General features: G+C 55.9%; 2 protein-coding genes across 2 annotated transcripts in view; both read right to left on the bottom strand.

Annotated features, from left to right (window-relative positions):
- Nucleotides 1-1,790, bottom strand: part of wwc1 (WW and C2 domain containing 1) — a 46,583-nt gene extending 44,793 nt beyond the window's left edge. Inside the window, exon 1 of the mRNA XM_030086611.1 lies at nt 852-1,790. Within this exon, the coding sequence (XP_029942471.1) occupies nt 852-970 (119 nt within the window). The 5' untranslated portion in view covers nt 971-1,790. The remainder of the gene's footprint in view (nt 1-851) is intronic.
- Nucleotides 1,791-11,033: 9,243 nt separating this feature from the next.
- Nucleotides 11,034-18,198, bottom strand: nop16 (NOP16 nucleolar protein homolog (yeast)). The gene is made up of 5 exons (XM_030086621.1): nt 17,978-18,198; nt 14,485-14,587; nt 13,773-13,821; nt 13,049-13,155; nt 11,034-11,598 (listed from the first exon to the last, which is right to left on the bottom strand). The coding sequence occupies exons 1-5, from the start codon at nt 18,082-18,084 to the stop codon at nt 11,434-11,436; spliced, it is 531 nt and encodes a 176-aa protein (XP_029942481.1). The 5' UTR covers nt 18,085-18,198; the 3' UTR covers nt 11,034-11,433.
- Nucleotides 18,199-19,969: the final 1,771 nt, after the last annotated feature.

A 19,969-nucleotide genomic window follows, 5' to 3' on the forward strand; every position in this document is an offset into this window, starting at 1 on the left:
CAACACCTGGCGCTGAGCTGTGGGGCTGAAAGAGAACCAGACCAGACCAGACCAGACCAGACCAGACCACCGCCTGTCACCACGGCAACGCCAGAGCCGTGGAGAGTCCAGCCCTCCTCGAGGGGTTGGGTTCCAGAGTCTGGAGCGGGGCTGGAAACTCATGATTATTATTGTTTTCTGACCAAATTCCGGTTTCTTTCGGGGACGCCTCGTAGGTGCGTTCACGATGGCAGAGCCAGAGGTAGGCGGAGCTACACGAAGCAGACGGCGCCGTGGGGCGGAGTTATCAGTCTGCCTCCAACTCGCACAGCCCTGTGTTCTCCATGTTGGTGTTTCTCATGACTCCCACCGTGGGGGTGTGTATTTATGCAAATGAAGCGTGTTGCCATTGATGAGGAGAGGGCTGGGGTCCGATCCCCGGCCTGTCTGGACCAGACCGCTGGGCCAGGCAGCGGCAGCGGCTCCTCTGGGACCCGGGCCACATCTGGGCGGGGCGGCTCAGAAGACTTAAAGGTCTCTGGCTCTCTCACGTCCAACGCTAACGTAGCCGCGCTAACGTAGCCGCGCTAACGTAGCCGCGCTAACGTAGCCGCGCTGCGTTGACGTCATCATGTAAGTCCCCGGATGTGTCCCTCCCACTAAAGCCGGTAAAAAGCTGACCCGGTAAACTCCCGGGTCGACTGCAGGGTCGAGCGACCCGGGTCGAAATGCCGGGTAAACCCTTTACCTGCCCTGAGGAGCCGGGTGTCGCGGGTTTGAACGGGTTTTTTGTCCGGGGAAAGGGGTGCCAGAGGAAGAAGAGGATGTATGAAGTGGAACCCCGGCCCCGCCCCCCGGCCCCGCCCCCTCACCTGTCCCGGGGGTCGACCCAGCTCGTGCTCTGGGAGGCGTGGTCTATGTAGTAACGTTTCCCGTCGAAGTCTCGCGCCTCCTCCCAGCCGGGCGGCAGCGGCAGCTCGTTCCGCGGCATCTGGGCCGAGTCTCCATCCGGGTCCTGCTGTCGGTCAGAGCGGCGTCCTGCTCGGTCTCCGGTGATCCGTCATGATCCGCCGCGATCCGCCCGATCAGTCTGAGCTTCTCCCGGGAAAACGGACTTCTGGCAACTTTTCTTCAAGCCCGGAGGCCCGGACGGGAGTCCGGTCCGGTCCGGCCCGGGTCTCAGCACAGCTCCGGGACCTGCCCGGACTCGGAGCTCCTCTGCCCCGCTCCGCAGAGCCTGCAGGCCGGCATGAGAGCAGCCGAGCCGCCGCCAGCCGCGGGGCTCCGGACAGCGGCCCTGGCAGCTCCGGGGTGCCCCGGTTCTCCCCGGTACTTCGCGGTACTCCCGGTACTCCCCGGTACTCCGCAGTACTCCCCGGTCCTCTCGGTACTCGGCCTGAGGCTGCGGCGGCGGCGGACTGAACGTTTTCCTTCTACCGAACTGTTCGGTCACCTCCGGAAAGCTGCCGGAACTTTCCGAACCCCCACGAAGTTTACCGAACTCCGCCGCAACTCACCGAGCGCCGCTGTTGACGCATTTCAACAAAATAAAAGTCCGGGACGGGGACGAGCGGCGGGCCGCGCGGCGGAGGATCAACCAGGCGGAGGACGCGGGTCTCCCGGGACAGCCGGGACTCAGCGGGGGACCCGGGACCTGGCGGGACAAACACGTCCAGTTCTGAAGGTCCGCAGGAAAGGACCAATCAGGAAGAGGCACGATCAGAACTCCGGTCGCTCCCGAGGATCGATCTTTAATCCACCGGATCCTCCATCCGCAGATCCTCGGTCAAGTTTTGTTCCTTCACAGAGAGGTGGTGGGCGGGACTAGCTCGTCGCTACTTCCGGGTTCCAGAGCCAATCAGATGTGAGTTCCGGAGGTTGCCAAACAAGCAGAGCAGCATTCCGGAAGTTGTGTTTGTTGAGTTTCGACTTCGGGCTCATTTCAGAATCTTCAGCACAAACCCAGCAGCCTGGCCCGGTCCGGACCGGTTCTCCTGAGGGTCAGGGTTCTCCTGAGGGTCAGGGTTCTCCTGAGGGTCAGGGTTCTCCTGGGGGTCAGGGTTCTCCTGGGGGTCAAGGTTCTCCTGGGGGTCAAGATGAGTTCAGTGTCAACTGGCACAAAGTGAAAAGTGAAATCAAAAAATCACAGAGAAGATGAAGAACCAGAGTCTGCAGGAGGAACCAGAGTCACGAGAACCCTTGATAAATGTGGAACCTGGTCTCTGCTGGGACCTGGATGAGAACCGTGTTTTCCCAGAAACAGGATCTGATGAAGAGAACGAGAGAACAGAGGCAGCCGGAATAGAACCGACAACCTGAGTGGTTCCTCCTGAGTGGACAAAGACTTTTATTCTGAAAGAACCAGACGAGACGGACGAGGTTCTGCTGGGAAGTGAAGTTCTAGGTCACACAGTCACACGACTACACCCCCCCAGAGCAGAACCTCGCTGCAGCGGTTCTCCCGGGTTCTAGAGCCGTTCTGTCCGGAGGTTCTCCCGGGTTCTAGAGCCGTTCTGTCCGGAGGTTCTCCCGGGTTCTAGAGCCGTTCTGTCCGGAGATTCTCCCGGGTTCTAGAGCCGTTCTGTCCGGAGGTTCTCCCGGGTTCTAGAGCCGTTCTGTCCGGAGATTCTCCCGGGTTCTAGAGCCGTTCTGTCCGGAGGTTCTCCCGGGTTCTAGAGCCGTTCTGTCCGGAGATTCTCCCGGGTTCTAGAGCCGTTCTGTCCGGAGGTTCTCCCGGGTTCTAGAGCCGTTCTGTCCGGAGATTCTCCCGGGTTCTAGAGCCGTTCTGTCCGGAGGTTCTCCCGGGTTCTAGAGCCGTTCTGTCCGGAGATTCTCCCGGGTTCTAGAGCCGTTCTGTCCGGAGGTTCTCCCGGGTTCTAGAGCCGTTCTGTCCGGAGATTCTCCCGGGTTCTAGAGCCGTTCTGTCCGGAGGTTCTCCCGGGTTCTAGAGCCGTTCTGTCCGGAGGTTCTCCCGGGTTCTAGAGCCGTTCTGTCCGGAGGTTCTCCTGGGTTCTAGAGCTGTTCTGTCCGGAGGTTCTCCCGGGTTCTAGAGCCGTTCTGTCCGGAGGTTCTCCTGGGTTCTAGAGCCGTTCTGTCCGGAGGTTCTCCCGGGTTCTAGAGCCGTTCTGTCCGGAGGTTCTCCCGGGTTCTAGAGCCGTTCTGTCCAGCTCCATGCAGACCAGCAGAACTCTCCGGTCTACAGTCAGGCTTCGGTCCTCTGTCTCCCGGGGACAGAACCTGGGGACAGAACGGGGCGGGGCTAAAACAGCAACAACCAATGAAAAATCAGCCTTGTTGTCACGTGAGTCTGCAGGAGCGTCGGGGCTTCAGAGTGGACCGACAGAACCTGGTCTGCAGAACCTGGTCTACCTTCACACCCAGAACCTGGTGGGGTTCCTTCACATGTCGTCCCAGAGAGAAGCTTCAAAGTACTGCTACGTTTCATGGTGTGTGTGTGTGTGTGTGTGTGTGTGTGTGTGTGTGTGTGTGTGTGTGTGTGTGTGTGTGTGTGTGTGTGTGTGTGTGTGTGTGTGTGTGTGTGTGTGTGTGTGTGTGTGTGTGTGTGGACAGACAGGAAAACCCGCTCGATGTGCCTTGTGGGGACCTTCTTCCGGTCCTCATGAGGGAAACAGTGTTTTCTTGACCATGTTGTTGTTACTGAAAACAGTCAAAGGTCAAAACCTTTCTTTAGGGTCGGGCTGTGTGGTGGTCTGGGTCTGGGTCAGGGTCTGGGCCAGGGTCTGGGCCAGGGTCTGGGTCAGGGTCTGGGTCTGGGTCTGGGTCTGGGTCAGGGTCAGGGTCAGGGTCAGGGTCTGGGTCTGGGTCTGGGTCTGGGTCTGGGTCTGGGTCAGGGTCTGGGTCAGGGTCAGGGTCTGGGTCTGGGTCTGGGTCTGGGTCAGGGTCAGGGTCTGGGTCTGGGTCAGGGTCTGGGTCAGGGTCAGGGGAATTTTCTCGATGACAGCCGGTGTCAAAGGCAATGCCCCGGCCGGCGCAGGTCATCTGCAGCTCCTGTATCACCTTGAACCGTTTCAGTTGGATTGAGTTTGATTCAAACCAGGAGCAGAGATCAAAGGTCACGAAGGAGAACCTGGACAGACTCCTGCCGGAGGCGCCAGGCGCTTCAGGCTTTATGTTAGGTGATTTTTAGTTATTATGGTTGCAGTTCTTATCTTTAGATTGTTAACTTTGACTCTTAGCTGAGGTCGTTGGGGGCTGGAGTGTTTTAGGGTTAAGGATGGGGAACCTGGTGGGGGGGGGGGGGGTGGAGAGAGAGAGAGAGACAGGTCCGTCCAAACTCCGTTTTCTGCCACCTGTTCAGGTTTATTTCTACTGTGGGGAGAGAGAGGGGGGGGCGAGAGGGAGAGAGAGAGAGGGGAGAGAGAGGGGGGAGCGAGAGGGGGGAGAGAGAAGAGGGGAGCGAGAGGGGGGGGCGAGAGGGGCGGGCGAGAGGGGGGAGAGAGGGGGGGCGAGAGGGGGGAGCGAGAGGGGGGAGCGAGAGAGGGGAGCGAAGGAGCGGGGGCGCGAGGGGGGAGAGAGGGGGGGGAGCGAGAGGGGGGAGAGAGAGGGGGGAGAGAGAGGGGAGCGGAGAGGGGGAGCGAGAGGGGGAGCGAGCGAGGGGAGCGAGAGGGGGGAGAGAGGGGGCGGAGCGAGAGGGGGGAGAGAGGGGGGAGCGAGAGGGGGGAGAGAGAGGGGGGGAGCGAGAGGGGGAGCGAGAGGGGGGGCGAGAGGGGGGAGAGAGGGGGGGGAGAGGGGGGAGCGAGAGGGGGGAGAGAGGGGGGAGCGAGAGGGGGGAGAGAGAGGGGGGAGAGAGATGGGGGGAGCGAGAGGCGGGCGCGAGAGAGGGGAGCGAGGGGGGAGCGAGAGGGGGGAGCGAGAGAGGGGAGCGAGAGGGGGGAGAGAGGGGGAGCGACGAGGGGGGGCGAGAGGGGGAGCGAGAGAGGGGGAGCGAGAGGGGGGAGAGAGGGGGGCGCGAGAGGGGGGGCGAGAGGGGGGAGAGAGAGGGGGGGCGAGAGGGGGGAGAGAGAGGGGGGAGCGAGAGGGGGGGCGAGAGGGGGGAGAGAGGGGGGGGCGAGAGGGGGGAGAGAGAGGGGGGAGAGAGAGAGGGAGGCGAGAGGGGGGAGAGAGAGAGGGGAGCGAGAGGGGGGAGAGAGAGGGGGGGGGAGAGGGGGGGAGAGAGAGGGGGGAGAGAGAGGGGGGGAGAGAGGGGGGGGGAGAGGGGGGAGAGAGAGGGGGGGGGGAGAGGGGGGAGAGAGAGGGGGGAGAGAGAGAGGGGGGAGAGAGGGGTTGTTGGTTGTCTTCGTTCCTGTAGTCCCTTACCCCTGAGGTCCCCCTGGTGGTCACTGCTGGTGCTGTAGAACCCCCGTTGGTCCTTCCCGTGTGGTGATGTCTTGTTTGGTTTGAAGAAACCAGTCGTCACCGTGTGACGTTTGTTTAGGTTGTTATTATTTAAGGTAGAAGTTTTTAAGGTGGTTGCTTTGTTGTCCTATTCTGGAACCCGGGTTGGTTTTGAAGCTGAGAATTTCTGAACAACATCATCAGTAGTGGACCTCAGGATCAACGGGTGTTTCGGCCATTACCAACTGGACACCCTCCCCTGACGGAGGCCCTGCTGGAGGCCCTGCTGGAGGCCCTGCTGGAGGCCCTGCTGGAGGCCCTGCCGGAGGCCCTGCTGGAGGCCCTGCTGGAGGCCCTGCTGGAGGCCCTGAAGGAGGCCCTGCTGGAGGCCCTGCTGGAGGCCCTGCTGGAGGCCCTGCTGGAGGCCCTGACGGAGGCCCTGCTGGAGGCCCTGACGGAGGCCCTGCTGGAGGCCCTGCTGGAGGCCCTGCTGGAGGCCCTGACGGAGACCCTGCCGGAGGCCCTGACGGAGGCCCTGCTGGAGGCCCTGCTGGAGGCCCTGACGGAGGCCCTGACGGAGGCCCTGCTGGAGGCCCTGCTGGAGGCCCTGACGGAGGCCCTGCCGGAGGCCCTGCCGGAGGCCCTGCCGGAGGCCCTGCCGGAGGCCCTGCTGGAGGCCCTGCTGGAGGCCCTGACGGAGGCCCTGCTGGAGGCCCTGCCAGGGTCGATCAAGCCCTGGAGTGTGTTCAGTGTCCAAGTAGAGGGTTTTAGGTTGTCAGGATAGATTTGGTTATTTTTTATTCTTTTGTTACTAAAATGTTATCTTAGGGTTTTGTTTGTATTCTGTTAGTTCTGGAATAAAGTGGTAGAAATCCCAGGATCAGGTGAGACTGACCGAGGTCTGGGGAGAACTGATATTATGGTTGTTGGGCCGATTTGTGGGTCCTGTCTGGTCTTTTCGTTTGCCGTTGGTTATGACGGCGTAGCGGGGCGGACCAGCCGTGTCTGAGCGCTGCCTTCCTCCCGCTGTGTTAACTTAAGTCCTTTAAAGTTATTCACCTTCCAGACCGGTTCTGTTGGCCCCGTTGGGGTTCCCCAGGCTGGTGGGTGGCCCTCATGACTGTCCAGGTGGGTCGGAGCGCCGCCTCTCCGCCCCCGTCCAGCCGCACCGCACAACCTCAGGACAGGTGTTCTGTCTGACTAAGCAGGTTCTCACCTTCCTTGATGTCTCTGGTCAGCCAGGTTGGTGTTTCGGGGTATTTCTGGGCTGGGGGGGGGGGGGGGGGGGGGGGGGGGTCCTCCTTGTTGTTGGCTGTTCTCTCGGGGTTGTGCTCCTACCAGTTCCATGGGAGTGTTTTCCTGGGCTGGTGGCCGATCAGAGTTGAGGGGGGTGTGGTTGGTGTGTGTTGGGGCCCTCTTCTGGGTTTTTACGGTACTGCAGCTCCTCCTCTGCTGGTTCCCTCTGTCGGTTGTTCTTGGTATTGCAGTGTTGGGTCCGGTTGTGTTTTAACTTGTTTTTGGAGTGTTTATTTTCTCCGGATTGAGAACCTGTTTGGTTTTTACCCTTAAAGGTGAATGTTTCCAAGCTATACCATTGTACTGAAGGATTACGGTCAAAGAGAACTTCTTTTAAAGTTTGATCCTTTAGTTGAAAGATTCCCAGTTAAGGAGGAATTATATAAAAAGTTTAATCAGAACATTGGGAATTTAAGGTTAAAGAGAGCTTATGTTGAAGTTTGATTCTTTATTGAGGGGTTCAGAGTTACAGGAGAATTATTTCAAGTTTAATCGTGGTATTGGAGAAATAAAGTTGAAAGTTAGAGGATTATGTGAAAGTTTAATCTTTTTGTTGAAAACTTTAGTTTAAGAGGACTCCCTTAAAAATGTAATTTTCCTATTGGAAGTATTTTTTTTTTCTTTCTTTTCACCGCTTTGGAGGGTTCTCACCCTCTTTGGTGCTTCTGTCCCTCAGCTGGGACAGAAGCGAACCCTCTGCAACCCTCTGCAACCCTCTGGAACCCTCTGGAACCCTCTGGAACGGGATACAGTCCGGTCGGCACCACTCCAAGTCGGCCCGGCCAACTCGGCACCGCCCCGGGATACAGTCAACTCGGCATCAAGCCAAGTCGGCCTCGCGGGCGGGGGGGCTCTCGAGTGACCGAGTTGGTCGGTGCGGACTTGACTGTAAGCTGCTTACCAACTCGGCCAAAAGCGTCTTTCTTTTGTTTTTAATCACGATGGTGGATAATGTACCTGGAGCTTCATGTTTGACGTCCGAGTAGCTTAGCTACGAGCGCGCAGCGCTTAGCGGCTGTCTGGTCATGTGACCGGTCCCAAGGCATTCTGGGAATCGTAGTGCAGCGATGCCGGCTGCGCCGCGACGATTTGCAGTTTTTTTCGTGCCGGCAGCGCCGCTTCTCCTCACGTAGCAGGCAGGGGACTGGAGGACAAACTGTGTGGTTATGGTGACTGACAGGTTAGAGGTGGAGAATGGACCTGGAGCTTCATGGTTGATGTCCGAGTAGCTTAGCTACGAGCGCACTGCGCGAGCGGCTGTCTGGTCATGTGACCAGATCATGTGACCGGCATGTGATCCGCGAACGCCGCCTGATCAAACCAGTCGCCTGCATTATAATTTATTGTAATGTTCTCCAGCCCTGAAGTTTGGTCAGCCAGTACAATTAATTTATTTTTACCCAATCAGTGGAAACCTAGAAAGACCGAAGCTGCATGACGAACTCGATCATACTTGTTGTATTTCATCCCCACCACAAAATAATACCTGTATTGCATTATGCTTATGCTGATTTGTTCATTTCTGATCAACATTGTTAGTTTATCAGTCATTATTCTTTTCTTTAACAAACATTGTCATTTGCAAAAGCATGTATTTTGTTGTAAATGTTGTTTGCCCGCCATCTAGTGTGCGTCAACAGTAATAGCAACTGGGACTGTAATATCAAACGATTACCAGTCGTACATGTTAAGCTGTTCATGTGGTTTCTTGGCGTTCATAAGCTCATAAACGTAGCCCTCCGGTAAAATATTATATACATTTCATTTCACTGAAATGACGGTCGTCATGTATACATTTAAATCACGTGTCAAACTCCAGTCCTCAGGAGCGGTGACCCTACATGTTTTAGATCTAATTGTAAATCTAACTGTACTGGCTGACCAAACTTCAGGGGTGGAGAACATTACAATAAATTATAATGCAGGCGACTGGTTTGATCAGGCGGCGTTCGCGGATCACATGCCGGTCACATGATCTGGTCACATGACCAGACAGCCGCTCGCGCAGTGCGCTCGTAGCTAAGCTACTCGGTTCAAACAGGACGTCAACCATGAAGCTCCAGGTCCATTCTCCACCTCTAACCTGTCAGTCACCATAACCACACAGTTTGTCCTCCAGTCCCCTGCCTGCTACGTGAGGAGAAGCGGCGCTGCCGGCACGAAAAAAACTGCAAATCGTCGCGGCGCAGCCGGCATCGCTGCACTACGATTCCCAGAATGCCTTGGGACCGGTCACATGACCAGACAGCCGCTAAGCGCTGCGCGCTCGTAGCTAAGCTACTCGGACGTCAAACATGAAGCTCCAGGTACATTATCCACCATCGTGATTAAAAACAAAAGAAAGACGCTTTTGGCCGAGTTGGTAAGCAGCTTACAGTCAAGTCCGCACCGACCAACTCGGCCACTCGAGAGCCCCCCCCCCCCGCCCGCGAGGCCGACTTGGCTTGATGCCGAGTTGACTGTATCCCGGGGCGGTGCCGAGTTGGCCGGGCCGACTTGGAGTGGTGCCGACCGGACTGTAAACCCTCTGGAACCCTCTGGAACCCTCTGGAACCCTCTGGAACCCTCTGGAACCCTCTGGAACCCTCTGGAACCCTCTGTCAGGCTCTGGGCTCGTAAACGCATTACGTCAATGGAAGGTCCCCACAAGGATAGAAATACAGACCTGTGTGTGTGTGTGTGTGTGTGTGTGTGTTTTTCATAACTTGGGGAAAAAAACAGCGATGAATAACCGGAGGACCAAACGAGCGTCTCACTGACCAGCCAATCAGAAAGCGGCACAGCGACCAATGAAAAGAAGCGTTTTATCACATCAGCCTCACGCGCCGTTTTTCATTGGTTGTTGCACTTTTTTAGCCCCGCCCCTTTGCTTTTTTGATGGCAGGTCAGAGACGCTGTTTGGTCCTCCGGTTATTCACCGGTATCAACGTGTGGCGAAAGCAGAGGCTCCGGGCCGAGCCCCAAGCAGCTGGACCGGATCCTGGTTCTCTACCGGGTCCTCCAGTAGGTCCTCTGAAGTCCTCCACCTGGTTCTCTACCTGGGTACTCTGAGGTCCTCTACTGGGTCCTCTACCGGGTCCTCTGAGGTCCTCTACCAGGTCCTCTGAGGTCCTCTACCAGGTCCTCTGAGGTCCTCTACCGGGTCCTCTGAGGTCCTCTACTGGGTCCTCTGAGGTCCTCTACCAGGTCCTCTACCGGGTCCTCTGAGGTCCTCTACCAGGTCCTCTGAGGTCCTCTACCAGGTCCTCTGAGGTCCTCTACCGGGTCCTCTGAGGTCCTCTACCAGGTCCTCTACCGGGTCCTCTGAGGTCCTCTACTGGGTCCTCTACCGGGTCCTCTGAGGTCCTCTACCAGGTCCTCTGAGGTCCTCTACCAGGTCCTCTACCGGGTCCTCTGAGGTCCTCTACCAGGTCCTCTGAGGTCCTCTACCAGGTCCTCTGAGGTCCTCTACCGGGTCCTCTGAGGTCCTCTACCGGGTCCTCTGAGGTCCTCTACTGGGTCCTCTACCGGGTCCTCTGAGGTCCTCTACCAGGTCCTCTGAGGTCCTCTACCAGGTCCTCTGAGGTCCTCTACCGGGTCCTCTGAGGTCCTCTACTGGGTCCTCTGAGGTCCTCTACCAGGTCCTCTACCGGGTCCTCTGAGGTCCTCTACCAGGTCCTCTGAGGTCCTCTACCAGGTCCTCTGAGGTCCTCTACCGGGTCCTCTGAGGTCCTCTACCAGGTCCTCTACCGGGTCCTCTGAGGTCCTCTACTGGGTCCTCTACCGGGTCCTCTGAGGTCCTCTACCAGGTCCTCTGAGGTCCTCTACCAGGTCCTCTACCGGGTCCTCTGAGGTCCTCTACCAGGTCCTCTGAGGTCCTCTACCAGGTCCTCTGAGGTCCTCTACCGGGTCCTCTGAGGTCCTCTACCGGGTCCTCTGAGGTCCTCTACTGGGTCCTCTACCGGGTCCTCTGAGGTCCTCTGAGGTCCTCTACCGGGTCCTCTGAGGTCCTCTACCGGGTCCTCTACCGGGTCCTCTACCGGGTCCTCTGAGGTCCTCTACCAGGTCCTCTGAGGTCCTCTACCGGGTCCTCTGAGGTCCTCTGAGGTCCTCTACCAGGTCCTCTGAGGTCCTCTACCGGGTCCTCTGAGGTCCTCTACCGGGTCCTCTGAGGTCCTCTACCGGGTCCTCTGAGGTCCTCTACCGGGTCCTCTGAGGTCCTCTGAGGTCCTCTACCAGGTCCTCTGAGGTCCTCTACCAGGTCCTCTGAGGTCCTCTACCGGGTCCTCTGAGGTCCTCTACTGGGTCCTCTGAGGTCCTCTACCAGGTCCTCTACCGGGTCCTCTGAGGTCCTCTACCAGGTCCTCTGAGGTCCTCTACCAGGTCCTCTGAGGTCCTCTACCGGGTCCTCTGAGGTCCTCTACCAGGTCCTCTACCGGGTCCTCTGAGGTCCTCTACCGGGTCCTCTGAGGTCCTCTACCGGGTCCTCTGAGGTCCTCTACCGGGTCCTCTGAGGTCCTCTACCAGGCACCAGGCTCGTTGACGTTTCCAGACTAAAGGAACCGGGTCTTCCAGCGACTGAAGCTGGATGTTTGGGGTCAAAGGTCAAGATCCACCGAGAGCCACTCCGAGTTCCACACAGATCTTTAATGACCAGCACTGGTTCCAGAGTCTCTGAGAGTACCAGGATCGCAGAGGAACCCGGGGTTCTCCACCGAGTCCCAGCAGCGTCCTGCAGGACGTCCCAGGGGGACGGCGGGGAACCCGGACGGCAGACGAGCCCCCCGTCGGGTCTGTCCCGGTCTCGGCTCCTTGTGGAAGAACCCGGTCTGTGTCCGGAGTGTTCTACAGGTCCATGTGGTCCAGCCCATCCCGCCGGTCCCGCGGGTCTCCCAGGGACCTCATGAAGTCCTGGTAGTGGTCCGGGTGGCAGCGCCGGTACTCCCGGATCTTCCTGAGGATCTGCTTGGGCGTGTCCTGGTAGTAGTTCTTCTCATCCCGGGCCATGGCCTGCAGAACCGGGACAGAACACAGCAGGGGTCAGAGACCAGGACCAGAACCGGGACAGAACACAGCAGGGGTCAGAGACCAGGACCAGAACCGGGACAGAACACAGCAGGGGTCAGAGACCAGAACCAGAACCGGGACAGAACACAGCAGGGGTCAGAGACCAGGACCAGAACCGGGACAGAACACAGCAGGGGTCAGAGACCAGAGACCAGAACCAGAACAGGAGCAGGGCCGGTACTCCGGGCTGGAGTTCTGGTCCCACCAGGAGGCGGACCCGGGGAGGCCCAGGACGCCCTGGAGGGACAGGTGCTCGTCAGAAAATGAGGGCATGGTGGACCGTGGATCCAAAGAGGACCAGAGGAACCTTCAGGACCAGAGGAACCTTCAGGACCAGAGGAACCTTCAGGACCAGAGGAACCTTCAGGACCAGAGGAACCTTCAGGACCAGAGGAACCTTCAGGAAGCGGAACTCGGCGGATTTGGTTTTTTATCAGTTTTCAGCTCGAATCGTCAAAAATAAACACTGGAAATAGAGACTGGGACGAAGGAGGGACCAGACCAGTCCACTTCCTGAACCACATCACCAGACCAGTCCACTTCCTGAACCACATCACCAGACCAGTCCACTTCCTGAACCACATCACCAGACCAGTCCACTTCCTGAACCACATCACCAGACCAGTCCACTTCCATCATGTTCTGGCTTCTGACGAGCAGCTGGACGTCTGTTCTGGACGGGGGACGAGCTGGACGAAGATTCCGGGGACAGGAAGTCTGGAGACGGGGAGTCTGGACTGCTGCCCCTGCAACCCGGTCCCAGAAAAGCATCTGAAGATGAGTGGATGAAGGATGGATGAAGGATGGATGATGGATGGATGAAGGATGGATGAAGGATGGATGAAAGATGGATGAAGGATGGATGATGGATGGATGAAGGATGGATGAAGGATGGATGATGGATGGATGAAGGATGGATGAAGGATGGATGATGGATGGATGATGGATGGATGAAGGATGGATGATGGATGGATGAAGGATGGATGAAGGATGGATGATGGATGGATGAAGGATGGATGAAGGATGGATGATGGATGGATGATGGATGGATGAAGGATGGATGATGGATGGATGAAGGATGGATGATGGATGGATGATGGATGGATGAAGGATGGATGAAGGATGGATGATGGATGGATGATGGAAGGATTCTTCATGGCCTCAGCAGCTGCATCAATAAGAGACTTCTAGAAGTTTCTGGACTGGTGGACAGACGGGAGCGGGACATGTGGGACGGGAGCGGGACATGTGGGACGGGAGCGGGACGTGGGACGGGAGCGGGACATGTGGGACGGGAGCAGGACATGTGGGACGGGAGCAGGACATGTGGGACGGGAGCGGGACATGTGGGACGGGAGCGGGACATGTGGGAGGGGAGACGTTGGACATGAACCTTGATGTCGTCTCCATGTTGTCGGATCATGTGCTGGACGAACTCCAGCAGGTCGCTGGACAACGTCTTGGTGTCCTTCTCTGGACGGGACGCCTCCTCCTGCAGCTCTGCAAAGACAGACTCCGCTGTAATCTGATTACCACCACTCAGTCGACTACATGTAATCTGATTACCACCACTTAGTAAACAACATGTAATCTGATTACCACCACTTAGTAAACAACATGTAATCTGATTACCACCACTCAGTAAATAACATGTAATCTGATTACCACCAGTCAGTAAACATGTAACTAAAGATGGTTCAGTCTGAAATCTAAACTGCTGAACAGGAAATGACTGAAACAGTCTGTGTGATGGGCGGGGCTTAGCAGGCTGCTGCTGTTCTCCGCCCAGTGGGCGGGGCTTAGCAGGCTGCTGCTGTTCTCCGCCCAGTGGGCGGGGCTTAGCAGGCTGCTGCTGTTCTCCGCCCAGTGGGCGGGGCTTAGCAGGCTGCTGCTGTTCTCCGCCCAGTGGGCGGGGCTTAACAGGCAGACTACTGTTCTCTGCCCAGTGGGCGGGGCTTAACAGGCAGGCTGCTGCTGTTCTCCGCCCAGTGGGCGGGGCTTAACAGGCAGACTACTACTGTTCTCTGCCCAGTGGGCGGGGCTTAACAGGCAGGCTGCTACTGTTCTCTGCCCAGTGGGCGGGGCTTAACTTGCTGCTGCTGACCAATCAGACTCACGGTGCAGGATGTAGGGCTTGGTGACGACCGGCGCTCCGGCTGCTCCAGGCTGGAAAACACAGACAGTGAGCTGAGAATTCTGGGTAATCCGAGGAGGGACGTCTCACTGCAGACGAGGACACGTCTTTATTCATCTGGAAGCTGAAAGACATTCCAGCGTCTCCGGGACGTCCAGACATGTCCCTGACGTCTCCACTTCTGACTGGAAGACACTAAAGACCTCCAAGAAAAATATGGACACCAGAGAAGAACTGCGATTGGACCGTCCCCCAAGAGACAGAGAGACCGAGAGAGAGAGACAGAGAGAGAGACAGAGAGAGAGAGAAAGACACAGAGACAGAGAGAGAGAGACAGACAGACAGACAGACCTGAACCCTGCAGGACCAGGTACCTCCGGTCTGAGGAAACCGACCCAGTGGGTAAGGTTCTTGTGGACCAGCATAGAACCGAGAACGCAGCAGAACAGGAACAGGTTCTGCGGGTTCTAGCTTCAGCAGGCCGGGTTCTCCAGGTTCTACCGTTGTAGATCAACAGAGATCTGCTGTAGATCTGTAGAGATCTGCTCTGACAGACCCAGTCAAGCCTCTTATCTATGGATCCGTTTCCTCGCTGGACCGGAGGAGTCAGGACATCGGGACATCGGGACATCGGGACATCAGGACATCAGGACATCGGGACATCGGGACATCAGGACATCAGGACAGTGTCTCACCTTCCGCTGGCCCACACTGCGGTTGGGGTCAAAGGTCAAGCCCATCTCCCGCAGGTTACTCGCCATGGACTTCCTGCTGTCCCAGGCATCTCGGATCTGTGGACTGAGCAGAAACCAGCTCAGCATCTGGACTCAGACCTCCTGGGACCTCCTGGGACCCTGTCCCCGCCCCGGAGAGTTCTGCTCCTGGAACCAGGACTTTGAGGACCCAGGTTTCTACTGGCAGCTGAGACACCCAGAGGACTGGAGGACGGAGACAGACTGGAGGACGGAGACAGACTGGAGGACGGAGACGGTCTCACAGGAGTGAAAGCATCTAATCGGCCCGAAAGGCTGAATAAACCGATACCAGGGTTTGTACCAGACCCCGTCAGTCCGGGCGCCGCCCACGCTGAATTCTGCCCCCGGGGCGCCAGCAGCCGGGCTGCACAGCGCCCCTACTGTGTCTCTTGGTGAATGTCCTTCAGTTTACATCTTCAGAGATCTGTGAACCTCAGCAGGTACTCTGCGACCCGGGCCGTGGCGGACCGGCTGAGGGACCAGGAGGACCTGCTGGTGACACCGATGAGTTTCTGGACGACTGAAGCGGTTCTGGGAGCCGGCGCCACTCATGCCCCCTGCTGACCGCACACGAGGTCTGCAGCCCCACTGTGGGTCTAACTTCCTCCAGAACCGCTTCTGGGATGAGAAAAGCCTTCTGGGAGACGGTGCCGGTCCACTGCGCTCTGGAGACGACGTGAAAACCGTTCACAGCGAAGCCATGCTTTAACGCCAGGCAGCGCCTTGCTTCGTTTCACTCTGTCTGTATAAAACAGGAAGTCGTTACAGTAAAGTACATCCTTACGAATAGACCTTTCCGAATATCCGGGCATTTCCGAGGTTACCCACAATGCAACGCACTTGACTCGGTGAAAACAAGCCTTAGCGGTAGCTTTGTGACAGCTGTAAACGTTTTCTAGAAATCATGCCGAAAAGTTTTTGTGCGGTTCGATGTTCCAGCCACAACACGGAGGAGAAGCTTCGCCGTGGACCCCGATCGTCGCACAAAGTAGGTAAACGCCGCGAAGACAGGAAGACAGGAAGAGAGGAACCGGACGGCTGGAGTGGAGGCAGCAGCCCGCTGTGGTCAACACTTCTGGAGTGGTAAGACTCGTTTTTGGGAAAGATAAAACCTGTCGTTTTGTTCCCAGCATGCTCCTGATTTAGCGCCGGCGCTGTGTTGTCGGTTTACTAAGTTATTAACGCCGTAACGCCGTCATGGGGCGAGTCCCTTGGTGCTCCGGTTTAGAGAAATGCCAGTGGCGTCGGAGGACTGAAAACTGGCGAAAGAGTGGTGTTTGCTTTTTTTTTCAAACAAATAGCTTTAGGTGGGAGTATTTTAACCCTCTTCATGAGGGGTAAACTGAACGGCGAGAGCGAGACGCATCACTCTTATCTTCACATTCTCAGACGCAAATGACTTCAAAACTGCACCAGCAGTTAGCGCCATCAGCCGTATCTAAATGCAGCTCCCGACACCTTTTCACCTTCTTTTCTACGTTGTGCTGCTGTAACCCTGCAATTCCCCCGCAGGACGGATAAAGGACTTTCAGTTTAATTCTATTCAATGTGGAGTCATGAATAACATCAGTCTGACTGTAGGAACGATGCATCATCATCGAGCCTCATTTATTCATTTTCTGTCTGTTTTCAGGGAGACCCAGCGAAGATCCTACACATCACTCCATTCCCTCCATCTTCAAGCAAACCCAAACTGACCCCAAGTCATCAGAGTCAAACCGCCGGAGATTTGCTGCTGCCGCAAGAGAAAACATCTCAGCCCAACACCAAGTCTGTCCAGATTTGTCCGTAACTAAAACTTTGACTGATGAGGTAGATGAACGTGATCTCGGCAGGATTGACAACAAACTGATTTCTTGTGCAGTTTTAGTCAACCTCGGTGACAGCATTGTGTACCAGGAGTAAAAACACATTGGTGCCACATTGTGCTGAAGGATTGACTCTGCTGGTTGAACTGACATCGTTCAGGTTGTTTGGGGAGGCGTTCCGGTCTGTTGAAAAGGCTTTTTTAATGTCATTCTAATAAAACAGAAAACTTGAAAATGTTTCTGTCTTTATTTACTCAGCACATCACAACATGACGAGTTAAACATGAATAATAAACTGATTCCAGTGTAAGGCTTTTATCCGTCACGTGCACATGCACAGCGGGATGTGGCTGAACCACGTACAAGGCTGCGTGCACGTATCTGATGTGGCGTGTGATGTGATGTGTGTCTGTGACGGTTTCACGTTGGCTGTGGTGACGTGGATGTGACGAGACGTTCTCCACTTCCTCTACTCACTCTTCCTCTACTCACACTTCCTCTACTCACTCTTCCTCTACACACTTCCTCTACACTCTTCCTCTACTCACTCTTCCTCTACTCACTCTTCCTCTACACTCTTCCTCTACTCACTCTTCCTCTACACTCTTCCTCTACACTCTTCCTCTACTCACTCTTCCTCTACTCACTCTTCCTCTACTCACTCTTCCTCTACTCACTCTTCCTCTACTCACTCTTCCTCTACTCACTCTTCCTCTACTCACTCTTCCTCTACTCACACTTCCTCTACTCACTCTTCCTCTACACTCTTCCTCTACTCACTCTTCCTCTACTCACTCTTCCTCTACTCACACTTCCTCTACTCACACTTCCTCTACTCACTCTTCCTCTACTCACTCTTCCTCTACTCACTCTTCCTCTACTCACACTTCCTCTACTCACTCTTCCTCTACACTCTTCCTCTACTCACTCTTCCTCTACTCACTCTTCCTCTACTCACACTTCCTCTACTCACTCTTCCTCTACACTCTTCCTCTATTCACACTTCCTCTACTCGCTCTTCCTCTACTCACTCTTCCTCTACTCACTCTTCCTCTACTCACTCTTCCTCCCGCTGCAGGTTTAAAGACAGAAATGCACAAAAAGCCAAAACCCTCCGATGTGTTTTCTCACTGACCACAGGCTTGTTTTCACCGACGCGAGCCGCCATTTTGGATTGTGACGCGGTGGTGACGTGAGCTGGGAAAGGTCTATAACCGGAACATTTAGGTTTTGCATTTCGTTCCCGAACCGTATCGAACCGAACCGAACCGGGACCTCAGAACCGAACGTGCTGTGCATCGCTCCACTCCTGCGTTTTGATCAAGCTCATTATTTCTCCGTCAGAAGTTTTCAGAGAGATAAACTAAACTCGTCTCCATGGCAACAGCTGGAAGCAGCTCTACAGCAACACACTCGCGTGAGGAATCCTCACCGTGAACCACCGGTCCATCATCCGCCCCTGAAACAGCAACCACGGCACGACTAACCCAGACCAGAACCACCCAGACCCAGACCGGGACCTGAGCTGGCCCCGGAGCTGATCCTGGTCCAGCCCGCAGGTCCTGCCGCTAGCGGCTAGCGGCTAGCGGCTAGCGGCTAGCGGCTAGCGGCAGGCTAACACTCACTGCTCGATCCTCGGGTTGTTTTTCTTGAGGAACTTCTTCTTCAGCTTCTTCCGGTCTCGGTTGTAATCGAAGCGCATCTTCCTGCTGGACTTCTTCGCTTTCGGCATCTCGGTGTTGTTTTGATGTCTGAAGCTAAAGAAGAGTGTCGAGCTGCGCACGAGATGCTAGCAGCTAACAACGTGCTGCTCTCAGGCCGTTTCCGTCTACGTCACCGGAAAAGAAGCATTACGCCAGGGGGCGGAGTCCTGATGGAGGCCAGATCACTAGGTGCGTTCGACATGAGAAAGCCAGAGGCAGACCTTTAAGACTTTTGAGCCGCCCCGCCCAGATGTGGCCCGGCGTCACTGATACGTCGGACCTACGTAGGGCATCGAAAACTCGCGAGACCCAAACGAGATCGGTCCCAGAGGTAGCCGCTGTGAGCTGCTGGAGAGCAACTCACCGCGGCTACCTGGCCCACCTCTCTGGTTCATACAGGCAGGGGATTGGACCCGAGCCCACTCGTCATCAGTTTGATGACAACGCGCTTTATTTGCATAAATAAACACCCAGTCCCGGCTCCAGTCCAGTGTAGGGGGGGGGGGGGGGGGGTCGAAAAAGTAACGGAGCAACACAAAGACAGAATCCACAGATCAGAGGCCTGTTCTACCATGTCCAACAACGTATGATCATTAATCACACTGCTAAAAAGCACAAATAGTAATAAACAAATGATAAAATAACCAGCCCTCACCTTTAGTAGAGCTGGAGTCTCCACTTTTTTTTTTTTTTTTTGGAATTTTGAATAGCGCAACACTTCATATTGATTTGATCAAGCCAGTGGAGTTTGCTGTTGTTTTTTAAGCACAAAATAGACTGAAAACTTTATTTATTAATTTTTTGGACTGAGGGGGCGAGGCAGTCTGCCCCCCTTGATGCCTGGTTGCACTTGCAGCAGCAGCACGCTTCACATGACAGAAGCCAAAACGTAACTTAAAATTATTTTGTTTTTTTTAAATTGTATTCATTTCAGTTAACTGAATATGAATTAACACAATGTGACACACAAAAGAAATTATGAATTATTTTGTTTTTAATAAGAAAAACAAAATTACCCCTCTGACAGCCAGGGGGGGCAAGGAGGCACAGGCGCGGGGGGGGGGGGGGGGGGGTACCACCCCGGACGCCGGGCCTGTAAACACCCCCCATGGTGGGAGTCATGAGAAACACAAACATGGAGAACATAGGGTTGTCCGACTTGGAGGCAGACTTATAACTCCGCCCCACGGCTGCGCCGTCTGCTTCGTCTAGCTCCGTCTGCCTCTGGCTTTGCCATCGTGAACGCACCTAACGACTGAGTCCAGAACCTGAGTGTTTATGAAGGAACGAGGCTTTTTTTTTTTTTTTGTTTAGCAAAAAGCAGTACAGAGTAAACAAATGAAACATAACAGTACAGTGAGAGAGTGCCGGGGGTGCATCCAGTAAAAACTACATTATACAGTGTCAAATATATGAAGTTTTGCACAAGTCTTAAAGCTCGGGTCGGCAATCTTGGAAAACTAGCATGTAGCACGAATGTAGCGTCTCCCCAAGGCTCCGCCCAGCTCCCGCCCCATTGGAGGAGCTCCCGTTGGGAGCGAACGCACCGGACGCGGAAGCGACACGCGCACGGAGTTTGTGATGGCCTCCAGTGTTATGAACCTTCCTGACTGCTGCACACCACGCTCGTAGCAGCGCAGCGCGCCGCTCCCTTCCTTCTGTTTGTCACGCCAGCCGCGAGCGCCGAGAGCGCCTTGGCAACGCGCTCTGAACCAGGGCCAGCGCACGCCACTGAAATGAACGCAGGAGGCTGGTAGAACGGAGAAGGGATTTGATTGGTTCCTGAAGAGCGGTCCGCGCCTTCCGATTGGTCGGAGTTTTTACTGTCCTGTGGCCGCGACAGCGGTCAGATTGTTTCCGTCCTCATGATGTACTGACTCCTCCCAGGGGGAGGGAGCGTTTCACTCAGGATGA

Source organism: Salarias fasciatus, unplaced genomic scaffold, assembly GCF_902148845.1.
Source record: "Salarias fasciatus unplaced genomic scaffold, fSalaFa1.1, whole genome shotgun sequence".
NCBI classification, from domain to species: Eukaryota; Metazoa; Chordata; class Actinopteri; order Blenniiformes; family Blenniidae; genus Salarias; species Salarias fasciatus.